This window comes from Myzus persicae, unplaced genomic scaffold, assembly GCF_001856785.1.
Source record: "Myzus persicae strain clone G006 unplaced genomic scaffold, MPER_G0061.0, whole genome shotgun sequence".
NCBI lineage: Eukaryota > Metazoa > Arthropoda > Insecta > Hemiptera > Aphididae > Myzus > Myzus persicae.
In genome coordinates this window covers 670,197-686,504 of record NW_019104033.1, presented here as the reverse complement: position 1 = coordinate 686,504, position 16,308 = coordinate 670,197, and the positions used below count along the sequence as shown (strand labels likewise).

At 30.5% G+C, this 16,308-nt stretch overlaps 1 protein-coding gene across 1 annotated transcript in view; it reads left to right on the top strand.

Annotated features, from left to right (window-relative positions):
- Positions 1-3,162: 3,162 nt before the first annotated feature.
- Positions 3,163-16,308, top strand: part of LOC111037829 — a 39,910-nt gene continuing 26,764 nt past the window's right edge. The window contains exon 1 of the mRNA XM_022320615.1: positions 3,163-3,822. Coding sequence (XP_022176307.1) covers positions 3,613-3,822 — 210 coding nt within the window. The 5' untranslated portion in view covers positions 3,163-3,612. The remainder of the gene's footprint in view (positions 3,823-16,308) is intronic.

Sequence of the window (16,308 nt, the reverse complement as noted above, 5' to 3'; positions counted from 1 at the left end):
CATCTTAAACACATTTAAGTTAAAATGGAAAGTTGGTTAAATTTGAAATGGAAGAATTCTCACGATGATGATGAAAAGACTCAGTATATCAAAAAAGAAAAGTCGAAAAAACTTCGTAAGTATGATAATATTTTTTTATACTTCTACAATTTATTATATAAAATAATTATTTTAATTTTGGTTATTATAACATTAGATCTTTTGTAAAAAATTGGTAGGGGGTCCGCGATTTCTAAAAATCTTTCATCTGGGGTCCGAAACGTCTTATACTCGTCCGAAACGGTCCTATAAGCTCTGATTTCCCTGAGAGCTGCCAATCTTTGAGGCCTTCTCAAGTCGGTCCTGAACTTGGCTGTGGCGTTGACCTCACTAAACTAGACTGAAGTGGCATAGAGAAGTTGGCTCTTGACTACGGTGCTTAGAAGTCTCTCTTACCACTGACATGGTCCACCGATGTTATCATATGAGCCAAACGACCACTCACGGGTAAGAATATAACTAACTAAAATTAAACTTGTATTGGTATGTCATCGTAGTATTAAAATCTTGCCGTCTAATGTTTTTGACGAGAAAAGTTTAAATATAAAAAAAACAGATTTTGTGTTATATAATACATACTATAAATAAATAATGTTTACACACATATCAGATGCATACATATCCTTTATCCAATGAGAAAAAATCTTGAATACTCCACTGTAAGGATATATCTTGAATATATTACCCTTTTATATTATCATTAATTCTAGAAATCCACCCACACTACTCCTTAAGAAGAACTGTTATTTAAGGGGTTTTATGTAGGCAATTTGTATAGAAAAAGATTATTTATTTATATTTGAACTAGACGGGTTTAAAAAGACACTGCTCCTGCATGTTGTGTCGTCACTTTTAATATACTTTGAATTAATACCTTGTAAATAAGTAATTACATTCAACATTTTAATCCTTATGAAAGTTATTTGAGTATTGTCCCATACATCTGCTATTTTTTCTGATTTCTTGAAATCTTGTTTGATATCTCCGATAATCCATAAAAGTTCTTAGTTCGATTTTACATTTTATCAAAGTATTATATTCAATGTATAATCAGATAGTAGTAAAAATAAGTTATGTCTTACTAATTACTATTGATACATGTAATTGGGTTCTTGAGGGGACGTCGAACTCGTCTTCGTCTTACACACGACATTACAAATTTTCGTTTATAAGTTTCAATAGTGTGCTGTTAGTTTTGATATTAGAGTGAATTTACCGATCATCAAACTTTTAGGTATGAATATGATCTGTATATTAGTGACTTATATTTATTATACATTAAATTGAATATTTTTCCAAATTTACAATTTTGATAGTGTGGAAAAATGATAGTTGTTATTCATGTACATATATTATATGTTATGAGTCCTATTTACGTATTTAATTTCTCATAAAATCATTGTTTTAAAAAAAAAAAAATTTATTTACAAAGTTGAGATTCGGGTGTGCCATTTATCAAATAATATATTTAAATTTATTAATATCAATTAAGAATTGAAGAAGTGCCAAACAAATACTTGTATTGGTAAGCAAATAATTTTTTTAATTTTATTAACCTAAATATGTACCTAATATAAAGATCTAAATAGAGTACTAACCTTTTTCATGGTTTTCTGTTTATATTTTTATATATTATTCAACCATATTTTTTTTGAGATCGGTTGCCCACCAAAAGATGTGACCTGCAGTTCTTTACGCCGCCAGTGCCATCGCGGTGACAGTTAAATTGGCTGACGGCATTGCAAGGTAAATCCCCAATGGACCGTTAAATTGGCTTCCGAAAAATATATAATTTAATTGACTTCCAAAAACATAACATAATTTTCTTCAACTGTGCAATACTTTCGAATAAAAGAGCCGCGGGGAAGGGACAATTCTTCAACAGTTATACAGTGGAATTGTGGAAAACGTCATTAGAATTTGGGAAATAGGGCTTATAGAAGGAAATATCTAAAAATTATTTATGACACGTAGGTTGATATATAAAAATAGAAAATCGGGGACAGGTACACAACACAATAGAGATGGATATTAAGTGTTAACAGACTATGCATAATCTTTAATTCCGTTAGGAGTGGTGATATGATTTAGTAAGTGTTTAAAATTGTATGGTGTATACAAATACTCGTTGTCACGCGGCTAAGTACTAGGTTTATGTTAATTGATAAATATTTAGTAAGACGATAATGATGTCAAAATGGCACGCACCTCTGTATACACCGTGATTATTTATTGTATTAATTTCCCACTATATCGTTCACCGGTTCATTTGGTTTCTTAATAATTTTGGTATAAATAGGTAAATTAATCAGTATTTGAATTGTGAAAAATAAGAAGGGGGATGCAAAAGTGGTAAAAAAAATATCAGTACTTGAATATTTAAATGTCTTATTGATTATAGGATGTATATTGAAGAGAATTATTGATGGAGGGAGTCCAGCTAATTTTCCAAGCAAGTTGGGGGCCACGCTAACTGGGGGAGAGCGGGACGCCACCAGATTTGAAATCGACTGAAACATCGTAGTTTCACCTATACGCAATATTCATAAGGGTACACGGTTTTGCAACCACTCGAAATAGATACAACCGCTATAAACACGGGTTAAGCCAAAATATAGAACAGTCATCGTAATATTGCAGCAGTAATCGTCGTTAACAACAACAACAACAACAACAACAACAACAATTGTTGCTGTCATCGTTATTAAACTATTATCACATTTGTACACCTATACACGTAAAATATGCACAGCTCCAAGTCGCAGTCGTAACATCCGCTCTCTTCGTGATCCGCCGAGGCGCGTTAACGACGGAGCCGCCGCGGCGTACTGAAACGGCTTAATTCGTGTTTCTTCCTCCACCGCCACCCCGCCACCCCTAAGCCTACAACCGCGCCACCTCCGCCTCGCATAACGTGCTTCTCCTACCCCGCGTGCTACTGCTATTACTCCTACTACCCCGCACATCGGACGGGTAGCGTGTATGTGGGTGCAGCATCAGCGGGTCGACGGTGGGTGAGCGGGCGAGCGCGAGGGTGTCGTCCGCGGCGTGCGCGGGTCGCCCGTGGCAACGCGTCGGTGCGATGCGCCGCCGACCGTGTGCTCTCTGCTCCGCACGCAGCAGTACGCGCGACGGTCCGACCGCGGAAAAGCCCATCATCCCGACGACAGTCCGGCCGCGCCGGAAAAGCGCGTTTCCCGACAGTCGTAGTCGGCACAGTACCCACCACGGTGGCCAACGATCGTCCGTCCGCCAGCTCCTCCGCCGTCTGGTCGTACGCCGCGTACTGGCGTGAGCGCCGCCGAATAACGCGACCAAGGAACAACAACAACAATAATAACCATAATAAAATATTAAAATATTAGCGACCACCGTAAACTTTGAGCTTATATTATCATCGTCGTCGTCGGTCATCGCATCACGAGACTGCGGAGCGATAGACGGCAACGACACTATAATATTATCGTCAGAGGTTCTAGATCAATTTTCGAATTTTTTCCGTTTCGAAAATCCAATTTCGAAGAATTCACATACGGGGAGATCGCGGCGCGGCCGCTCACAGCACTTCGGGACATGAAGGACTCCGACGACTGTTGCGGGACCACCGTTTTCGGGTGTTTTCCGGGGGCGAGACGCAAAAATAAACAGCCAAAGGCGAAATCACCGCCACCGATACAGCACCTGCAGGGGGACAGCCCGGGAGGCTCGGTGCAGGCGTTCTACCGGCAAAACCGCGGAAAGTCGTGCCGGAAAATCATGCGGTTCAACGGATATCCGAACAAAGTAAGTCAGCTGTTTTTCGACATTTGTAGAATAAAACATTCCGTTTCCGAATTTATATTGCATATTTATTGTGCCTCACGGTCGCGTTTCAAGTGTAGTAGTGGTCGATGCTCTTGCAGTAACATTTGCTGGTGCACTGATCGCAAAAATATCCGACCTACTCATAAGATGACTATAATATTATCGTAAATTTAATTTTGGTTTTAATTTTTCACGTCGGACCAATGATAAACTTATTGCTATGTTATATGTGTCGATCACTCCATAGGTATGTACCAATGTTATAATTTATAAATTATAATGATATTCCCTTTATTAAACTATACAACTTCACGATTAAAAATATATTATAATATCAAAATAACAATATTTTATACGTCACTCTCGAACCTAATTAAATACATTTAGATAGTTACTGTACTAACTTGACATCAGATGAAAACTAGTTTCATAGTTTATCGTTAGAAATAATTTTTAAGTTTCATTATCACCATAAAAAGAGTTACCTAATTAGAATTGAAATCGCGTAGTATGGAACCAAAGTTCACTTCTATCGCTCTATTTAAAATCTTTGAAAATTTGTAAAAAAATTTCAACTGAGTTTAAGACTTCTGCAGTAGGTATTGTAATAATAAATATTTGAATTTTTTCAGCCACCAATGATTTATTATGATACGTTGCATGTAAATAACATTCAGAGTGAAGAATGAATTACTGAAAAACATAAATGTAATGCTACAAATTCACATTTTATTATTAAAATATTTTTAAAAAATATGTCAAAATGTGTTCAATTTTCCAACAAAGGAAAACTTTTTGATCTTTTTCTTTGCTCCAAAAATGTCAACTATAGTTCCGTCCACTTCACCTATTATACAATAGGCTATAGCTATACATGTATTATACATTTTAAAGTTGTGTATTTAACTTGTTTGAAGTACCTATGTATTATTTATTATTTAATACATTTTTACCAAATTAATAAATTTATCATTATAATACTTCATAGCTAATGATTGATAAAAGTAAAAGACGTTCTAATCTATTATAATCTGGTTGTTCAACTGCACGTTATAAAATTTTGCATTTGGATATACGATTAAAATATTCTTATTGATGATAATATATATAATAGTTAATCTCATATTCATGATGGTATATAGAATTAAAATAGATTAAGTATTTTTTTTTGAAATTGGAAATTATGTATTTGATATGAAGGTATACATTATTGTTAGGGCCAAAGTTATGAAATCTTTTTTTATTTTTCTTATTTATTATTTAAGAAAATTTACAATCTATACACAATTTATATAATAAGTAAATATGATGAGTACAATATTACAGGACATGAAAATCTTGAGGGAAGGGAGTGTCCAGTGACACTACTTCCAATAAAATATAATTTTTTAAAAAGAAATATAGGTTCTTGAGGTTTTGCATAACCTTACTTTAATAATCATAAAAATGTTTGAATGGTACACATCTAAAAAATAAATTAATACTGCCTGGTTTCCCACACGTATCATTTTGTTGATAGTTATGAATTGTGACTTTTGAATATAAACATAAGTATTTTAAATAGCTTCGAGTAAACCGAGTGTGTGAATCCGACGATTTTTCAGTTAAACTGTTAAAAACGTAAAATTGTTGAGATAATTTTTCTAATAAATTAAATTTTTCTTCAGTGATTTATTAAAGGTTTGTTTTTATATATTAACGAGCATGCAATGAACTATTAAAGAATTGTTTTAAAATAATTTTTTGTTGTGATCGAATTACGTCTTTTCAATTTAACAACCTTTGATTTACTTTAAACATTTCATAATAGATTTTGTCAAAGAGATTGATAAATTAAAATTTTATTTTTAAGATCAAAAATTGATCTGTCAAAGTCACATAATTTAATCTTGTTTTTAAATATTCACTTTAACCTATTTTTCTCAGTAAGGGTCCTCTTGAAAAATATTATTTTATATTAGGGTAACATGAAAGGAACAAAAACACACGACTTTACTCAATGAAGTACCTACGACTTAACATATACACTTGAGCGTTAACGTCATTTCATTTCCAAGTCATTTTAATATTAAAAATGTATATATATAACATTTACCTATTGTTCTTTAGTATACTTAATTTTACGGGTTTGCTTAGTAAATTATTAATTGTATAAATATATGATTTAATTTAGAAAAAACAGGCGTTTTTAAAAAAATGTGCGAAAATTAAAATATAATTAGTTTAATGGTATACAAATCTAATATTATTTAACATTATAGTACATTTTATATATTAAATGTCTTAAATCTCATGTTTGAGAGCATTGAGTAATAATAATATTATTATGTCTTTATATAATAAAATAATGCTATAAAGAAGCTGATAACTATATCATTTTCATGTTATATCATAAAATAATATCGTTTTCTAAGACAGCCTCCCATGCAGTTATTGACTATATTGTCCCCTCTTATTATTGTTTGCAGCAAGGAACATGATATTAGGTATATAGATTATTTTTTCTTCTTATTTTTAATACATCGACCATCGAAGGGAAAACGGTCCAAGGTTCTAAACAGTTCTTGTAAATAATAAACATAAACAAACAATCCGAAAACAACTTAAATTATTTAAGATATTATTTTATTTGATAAAACTAACTAATTAATTGTTTGTTTTCATGCTAGACGCTTGGTTGGTTATTGAAAACCGTGATGAAAAGTTAAACAAAAACGGTAAAAACACATTTCTCGAGTAAATATTTAAGCCCTACTTAACCTAAATATTCTATTGTCTAGGCAATTTTTAATTTAAAACATTGTTTGCACGTGTCTACGCCTTTCTGTGATCTTATTTTCTGTTACTCTGCGAATAAACATTATGGTTTTATGATCATTCCGCAGCTCGTTCTGCGGCGATAGCAATAAAAAAAAAATTCAGTCTGCATAATATACATATATGATATATCGTATAATGTACGCGTATACATATACACAATAATAATATTATGTTCTACTGCCGTGGCGAGCCTTGTCTCGCCACAACGCCTGCAAAGTAATATCAATTTTTTTAAAGTGTACAATTTTCCGGAATACATTATACACATGTAGATACCTATATGTGGCGAACGCAAGACTTTACTGCTGCAGCGCTGGTTCGTCATGGCACAAACGAAAAGCCATTTCTTAGCCACCGTTTCCCTACACGCTGTCACATACGTGACAACCCTTTTTTGTTTTTACTTTCGGCACACAGAAATTGGATATATGATATCCGACGTGCAGCGCATTGTCTCTGCCGCAGTGTATATATTGTTCCGCGCGCAGTAATAGGTCCGATACCCTCGAAAATTGCTACACACACTCTCACGACACGCACCCCGGAGGGCATGACGAACGAGACGTAAAAAACAAAACGTGTTAGAGAAAGACAAAAAAAAAATAACACCCTCGATAGGCCTTGGGGGTCGATAGCCCATTCCCCTATCCACCGCCGCGGTGTCGCGCAATACCGTCGTCGTTATCCACGGCACATATTTATGCACCGTGGGTAGGTTTTTGTTTAAAAGATCCGCCGAGAGGAGAATGTTACATATATTTTAGCAACCCTATATATACACTTAGTATAATGTATACATTATACACACACACATATATATATATATTTACAAGTAGGTATACTTAATGTATACATATATAGTGTACGGGGATGAGCCGGATGACGCACTACCGCGCGTACAGAGTATAGTATCGTTCATTATATACTCTGCGGCAAGGTTAAATTAGATTTGCATAACATTTCCTACGATCCGGAATATTGTTACAGTGTATACGGGCAAAATAAAATACCCCATCTCATCATCTACTACACGATAATTTAATGATCGTTTGTGAAATTTAAGTGGTTGATATTTTTAGATTCTCGGTAAAGCATATAAGTACAGTAGGTATATAGGTAGGTATATGCGTGGAATGTATTGGTTTCACAGTGTTGCGTTGTTTTTTTTTTATTGTTTTTAGATTTCGAACGTAACGAGGAATGCATTATCGGTATTACAAAGGAGTGTGTGATTTTTTTCTGTTTTTTCAGTTGGTTAGTTTTGTTTGTTATCATTTTTTCATGCTTCAAAAGTTTGAAGTACCATTCCGGAGACTAACAATATTGGCAATTTTCGATCGTGTGAGCAAGGCCTTTGGAGAAGTGATTTTTTTAAATTTCTTATAAGTGTTGATAGTACCTACATAGTTTTCAGCTAATAAAAATGGTATCACTTACAATTGATAAGTATTTACCAAATTATTGTAGCCATAAACTCATAAATCATTAAATATTTAAATCTTGTTATACGATACCTAATAATACAATTATAATCTGAGAATGACAACAATAAAAAATGTTTAAGTATTTAAATATTTAAAATAATTAAGAATGATTGAATGAATCACTGCAAACCTATAATTCTAAATTATATATTTTAAAACAAAATAATAAAAAAGTGTTATTTGAAAAATATGGTTTTTTAATGAGATAAATCGATAACGACTTTGGTATTATTATAAATAATTATAAAAATGGTTCTTCAAAACTACAATCACAATGTACAACCGTAATACCTAATTTAAACTTTTTAATGCCTTTAATTAATGCCTTCGTATTATAATACACTCATGACCACATGATCCTCGAGGTTACTGTTTTGTCGCGTATAAGACATGCGTCTTTGGATTCCCTCGGGTGCGTGGACAAATGTATGCGACAAATGATAACGGTTTTTCGCGGGAGACATTTTCAATTATATTCAGAGGGACCACTGAAAAGTCTCTAGGGTTTTTATTCACCTGACCAGACACTTTTTTTTATAAAAAAATATATTGGTACCTAACGTTTAAAAAACATGCACGAGGTAAAAAAATTGTTTTGAGAATTTTCTATTTGTCGTTATCCCTAGTGGTTTTAGGTCGTAAATAGGAAAACTAATTCAAATTGAATGGAACCATTGAAATCAAAAATTGCTTTTATTCAAGTACCTATCAACCTAGAAATAGCAAGTGGTTTTCGATTAGTTTTTCTACTCTCTAGTATACACTATAAACTACATGGGTACCTTCGAAATTCGAATGACTGAGTTTTAAGGGTACTATACGAATGCAGTCAAAGTTAAGGTTATTGCATTTTTAGATTTAAAAACACAAACACAAAAGTCACAATTAAATAATAATTTATAGACTGAGATCTTAACATGTTTAACTTATATTTTTCTTTATCCTTGTTATTTGTTATATAATAATAATTGACAAGAAAACCATAATAAATGGATAAACAGGCTACAGGCTACTAGTCACTAAGTAATCAAAAAAAAAAAATAAGATTTTAGAATCGTGTATTTGTTGTTGTTTGATAAGTTAAAAGTTAGATGTATAAGGAAAAAAAATAGGAATTAGGTCATTGAAAAAATATTTATGATTTCTATAAAATGTCAGTATTATAAATTAGGTAACTATATATCAATTTCATTTTTTTTAAAGTACAAATACCTATTCATCTCAAAGAGAAATTCTCAAAAACGATTCAATGGGATTTCATTTCCCATTTCAACAAATACAAATCCATGTAATGAAAAACTTGCATTTGGTAGGTAAGAGTACATAATATACTTTGGGGTTATATTTTGTAATATTGTATGTAGGTATATTATAATACGAATATATTTCTTTATAATGTTTTGATTTTTTTTTATGGAAATACCGAAAATAAAAGGTAAACAAGAAAAAAATATGATTAAAAACCAATTAATATTACATTTGATAGGTATGTATTTATATTTAAATTCTAAATAGAAGTTCAGTTTTTTTAAACTTTATTTAAGGGATAAATGTTAATGTATGTTCATATTTTGACTATAGTTAAGTTTTGTAAGGTATTTATGAAAATAAAAAGTAAAATATACCTATGCATATCATCTTAATGCGGCCTAATATATTTTTTAACGTATCGTAACTTATAACAAAGCAATTAATGGTAAAGAGGTGAGTGGATAATGCACTGCTGTTTATTAGGTATCTAGAGAGTCGCTATAATGGATTGGGTGTGCTAAATTTGAATTCAATGATATAAAATCATTGTATACAAAAAACGATTCTGAATGAAGACGGCCAATAATATTACTTAGTATATTTTATGATATTATTGTGTAATTTATTTTACTGATTAAAAAAATATGAAGAAAGAAGAAAAATATGGAGTTTTAAGTATTAGAATTTATTTTTAAATATTTTATCATTATATGACATGTGCATAAATTGATGGATATTAAAAAATTCAACTATGAAATGAAATTTTTATTAGAAATAAATGAGTAAACATTACTAATGCCATGTAAGAATACAATTAAATTAAATATTTTCGACACGCAATTTTAAAAACAATGTTGTTAGAAGGTAGTCATAGAAACTATAGTAAATAAATTGAAGTACCTAGCTGGAATAATATAATATTATTGTATTATTTATAAGTTATACTTATACATAGTATAGTAATATTTTATATCTACAATTATTTTATTTATGTAATCATATGGGTTTTGTCGTTCATCAGTCAACTGTTTTTTTTTTTTTTATTGGCTTTTATTAATAATTATAGCTCAACAATTGCATTATAGTAAATTGTTTAACAGTACAATACAAAGAACAAACAGAATAATAATAGAAATAGTAAGATATATCGTCTAACAATATAAAATAAATAAACCAAAATCATTCAGATGAAGAAACCAATCAGTCAATTTAATTCATATTTATTTTTATTAAAATATCGGGTCTAATGTACTTTGAACATTTGAAAACAATTTCCAGATACTAATAATATAATAATTATGTATAGGTACATGTAGAATAGATATGGGTAATTTATACATTTAACATAAATCAAAATTTATTTTGTATAATAGGTACTATACTCAACTACAGTATGATTAAGAGTTGAAATTTAAATTTTTGAAAACAGAAGTTGGTAGTATAAATTCATATCACCATCAATCAGTTTCAAAAGTCTGACATTGAAAAAGTATACTTCAGTATACGCTACGAATGAAAACGTTAAATAAAATAATAATAATAATTTCATATGCATTGTGCATGCGCGATAGCTCGAATAACATCGTCTGGGGTTCAACCATCCCCCTTCGAGAGCATTCCAATCTCCAAGAGTCAACTTTGGCGAATAACTACGGTGACTATTGTGTTAATTGCCTTTTTCTTTATCACAAACCGTGTAACGAAAAGCACAAACGTTTTTTGTTATAATAATGCGTTTTATCTGCGTGCATCTCGTGGGCCAATTTTATTTCAGCTCTGGGAATTGGGATTACTTTTCGGGGCTTGGGTTAAGATTTAATTTCGGTAACACACGCGAATCCGAGGAGCTGTCTCGTTACTAATGATAATGTCATCGCAATATAATAATCATAATGATAATTATAATGATGATGATAATAATAATAATAATAATAATAATAATAATAATAATAATAATAATAATAATAATAATAATACTAATAATAACAGTGTCACGATGATGATGATGATAATGACGATCAAGACGATGATAACAACAACACCACTCGAGTGTACGATACCGGTGTTTTATATATTATTACGTCATAAATAATTCCATTTCAAAGGCGACACTTTGAGCGAGTAAAAGTAATTTATACCGAAGAGTTCATATTCCACAAGAGCACCAGAACTGCGCTGGCCATATAATCCGTGACAATGACAAATCGCACGTGCAAAAGTTGTCGTTGTACTCATCTGGAATTCTCTGTCAGAAATATGTTTTTAAATGGCTTATGTCTTATATATTATTATTGTGTTGGAGCTCCGTGACAAATACGCTTTTTGGAGCTTCCTCGATTGTCGCGTTATAATTGTTATTACAACTCACGTTATCAGGTACATACTAAATTAGATTTTTTTTCACATTAAATTTAAAAATTGTCATACAGTTCGATATATATTACACACCTGGGTACATTGTTTGTTTTTCACATAATGAGCACAATATTTTTTTTAATTTTTTAAAAATTTTTTCACGAAGACTTCAAAAAAATTACTCATCCTTGAGTGACAATTTTGTCTATGCAATTAAAATATTATATTGTATTATAAATGATAATATTATAATGATCGTCGAAATCGATAGAAAGGTACTGACTATCTGTGACCTGTGTATTTGCAGCACAGCGACAGTATACACATAACGAACTCTAGGTACCCCTATTTAATTCGTTTGACAATCACTGGAGGATTACCTACACATTATTATATTTCGTATTACGAGTATTAAATACGATAATAAAACGCACGTTGGGTGGCCCTCGGCTATTATATAGCTACTGCAGGGCGGTTGTGATTTATATTTTTATTTAATTTGGATGCTGTGGAAATGTCCTTGAAGCTGTGATGACAATCGCATATTAAAAATTACTTTGAGCTTATATATATATTCAGCGACTATCACATTGCAATATTAAACGCCTTTACATATGTTTTTTTTTAATTTTAATTTTTGCTTTTAATTATTTAAAATAGATATTCCGAAACGTTTACTTATTCAAATGCCATTTATGTGTATTCCGGATCGGCCATGTACCATAAATGACTTAAAATAGAACTATTCAAAATTGTAGTAGGTACATTTTGAACAATGGTATATAAAATTATATAATTTATAAAATATGATACATTTAACAGTATAATTAGCACCTATTTACACACAACAAAAAATAATATGAGATTCGTTGCAAACATTAGTGAACATTTTAATTTTTAGTTTTCCATAGGTACTACCACACTCTCACAGCCTTCCGCGTATCACCATATGCTTACTGCTTAACAAAGTTTGAGAATCACTAAATAATTATAAAGCTTGAATAGATCAGCGTTTAAATCCAATTACTACTTTATTTCAGTTTCGATCTTAATGTAAATTATGGTATTATGTGGTAATACGAGCGGAAATATACAAATGCGTATTGCGTATTATTACTAGCTTTCTCATTTCACTCAATTTGACAATTATTGGTTGAATTATTGTAAGAAATATTTACGAAAGAAGAAGAAAAAATATCAATGATGAAAGCGTATTTGAGCGGATTTCAGTTTATTGAAAATATTATGCCCTTAATTTTTCTAATTTTAGGTCGAAATTAATTAAATATTATTAATATAAGATTGTACATTTACTGATGTATCTATTACTAACAAAATTCTAAATATCAGTTCTAAAAACTACAAATTGTATTTAAAGAAAATGTGGTGAGTTGATCGCCTTTATTAACAAAACTGATACCTAGTAGATCTAAACTATATATTACACGACGTGTTCACTGTTCATTTTTAAATATTATATTAAAAACAAACTTTGCAAATTGCAATAGGTATTTACGGTTCATGTCTAGGAATTACTACTATCAACCAGATAATACCTATACATTTTAAGACACTTAAGTATTCAATAAATTTTATACCAACATAAAAATGCTACGATTTTATTTCAGTGTGAAACTTTTTAAAAGCTCTTATAAAACCATTGTGCTCTGAAAATTATTGTTCCGCAAAAAGGGAATTGTAAATATTAGTGCTGTAATTTAAAAACCACTCTCGATAGAATTCTGAATATTCAATATAGTGCTGCATATTTACATAATTTTTCTAGGAAAAAATATATAAATTTATGTAAATCCAATTGGTAATTTAAATGTTTTAATTAATATCACGTCACTTATAACAGAATCTTAATTAAATACAGTAATTACACAATACTATAGTCAAAGAGTCATACAAATAAAGCAATAAAAAATTAAAATAATTCTGTTAAGTTTGTTACTGTTATCTAAGTATAAATTTAATTGTTTAATAATTTATGGTGATTTGTACTATCATAGAAATAATATCTACTTAGGTTTAATTAATTATTGATTAAATTGTCTATTTTTTTTACTAAAATTATTATTCCAAGCATTAAATGCCTTATTGATCGTCGATCATACTATTTATATTACATTAAAAATTGTGTATTACATACATACAGACTTCAGTGAATATTAAATCGAAAACTCCATATAATTTCTCATATCCCTCATGTTTATATTCAATTTAACTTGAACTATACAATGTATAATGTATACTATATGATTTTAAAAATTATTGTCATTATTCAGTATGAGGTTTCGTTGAATATTTCATTGTCCCTATGTAATTGTTTTTTACATAGGCATTTAGTATTTATCCAGTGAAATAAAGTATAGTATAGTTGAAGTTTTTGGATTAAGGTATGCCTGAATAAGAATGAAAATGAAAATAATAAAATATTATTTTATTTTGCTTAGATGTTATTTTTTATAACATTTTTTATTTGGTTTTAGTTGTTTGGAGGCAAAACAAAGTTTTCATAGAATTCATAAATCAGGATTATGTACCAACATTTACTCGAATTAACGCTCACCCCAACATTAAATTAAGAAACCAATATACCTACCTTTCTTGTGTTATGTATATGAACTTTGAAAATAAAGATTTTTTTAATATGTATGATGAATTGTTTTATTATATTAAAGTAGTAATGTTATTCTTATATATATATAAACAACACCTTAATAATTCGTAATAAAAAATAGAGGGGAAAAAAGTCGTAATTTGTCAATTTAAGGTAAATGTACTTTCATATGTATTTTAAATCACAATGAAGAAGTGCATAATACGATACACGTATTTCTGCGTTTGTTTTTATTATTAGTTTGCAATATTATGTTAATGAAAAATATATTTATTGCGGAGGGCTGTACATTATTTTGTCTTCATAAATTAGCCGCTTCAAACGCCAACTATAACCGCACGCTAATGGAAATTGTGACTACAAAACATGAATTTCTCGGTCATAAAATCAATTTGAACTTCCCAGACCATAATAATATGAAATATAGTTGAGCTCATTTAAGCGCTGTAATTAGTCCTACTCTACGCTTTTCTGACATTTTTTTTCGTAATCTACTTTCGTGAGTCAAAAATAGACACAGATTTTATCTTATTTTTGTCATGATAACCAATGGTAAGCTCATTGATTGGACTGATATTATATAATATACTACGATCATACTAATTATCGTACATTTTGTATATTTATGTGTGTGTGTGTGTGTGTGGTGTTGTGCACATTTTTATCGGATTCCTGTAAAACAACCGCGAACGGTGCGCGAGATGGGACGTGACAATAAATACATGTTTAAGAGTTTTTTTACCTTTATTATTATTATTATTATTATTATTATTATTATTATTTCTACCCTTATACCGCGGCGGCGTGTAGCCGCAAACCTCGGGACAAATCGGATATTTGATAATTTCAAGTTGGAACAAATCGGGTGGAAAAGATTTCCATCTCCGTCGCGGCCGACGACGAATGCTACATCTAGTCACATCGCCTCGGGCCTGTGCCGTGCATAACATTATTTCCTTTTTCCTTTCCTAATTGCGAATCAGCCAGTTCCGGCGGAAACTCCAATTTTGTATTATATTTTCCCCATATTATTATTATTATTATTTTTATTCATTTCGTTATTACTTATTTTTTTATACTCTCAACGCTATCTTATATGTTTATTATTCTTGCATTTATATTATTATTCGTCTTAAGTATTGCGAGCAATATCGCGTCTACATTTTTTTTTGTGTGCGGTGTAATATGGTTTAGCAGTCAATGCGGAGATAAAACGATTCGTCTTCTTATAAATCTCTGATGGAAGCAACCGTTCGATTCCTGAAAATAACAAACTTTTTAAACGAACTGCGAAAGTTTTTTTTTAGGCCTAATGTAAATGTCGTCTGATCCCCATTTGCCCTAATATGTTATATATACCTATATTTGTACTGCCGACGAGCTCTTGAAGCAATTTTCTACGAATTCTACACAAGAAATCTGGTCTACCACTTTATAGTTTCCTAAATCAAGATAAACTGCACTGGGAAAATACGACTTTTCAAAGTAATGTCTTCGACTTTTAACAATTTTAGGTGTAAGGGATATAGGTGGCTCCAGCAGTATTACGTAACACGGACTGACACTATTTTTAGTGATTTGTTTTTGTTATTTTCGCATACACATAATAAATTATTTACCGTCAGTTTCCTTTTATTCTTATTGGGTAATATCTTAAATACAATTGATAATATAGTATCAAGTACGAAAGACAATTATTTTACTAATTGCGAATATTATTTAAAATTCAATTAATCAATCGATATAATTAAAATTAAATCCTGATACATATAAAATGTTTAAAAAGAATATTTCTTCTGTTTTTATATCTACCTTGTGAATTTTCAATATTTAGCTGATATATTATGATCATTAAAAATGTATATATTTTTCATAAACTGTAACGAATTAGAGTTCGACTTAATTTTAAACAAAAACAAAAATATTTAT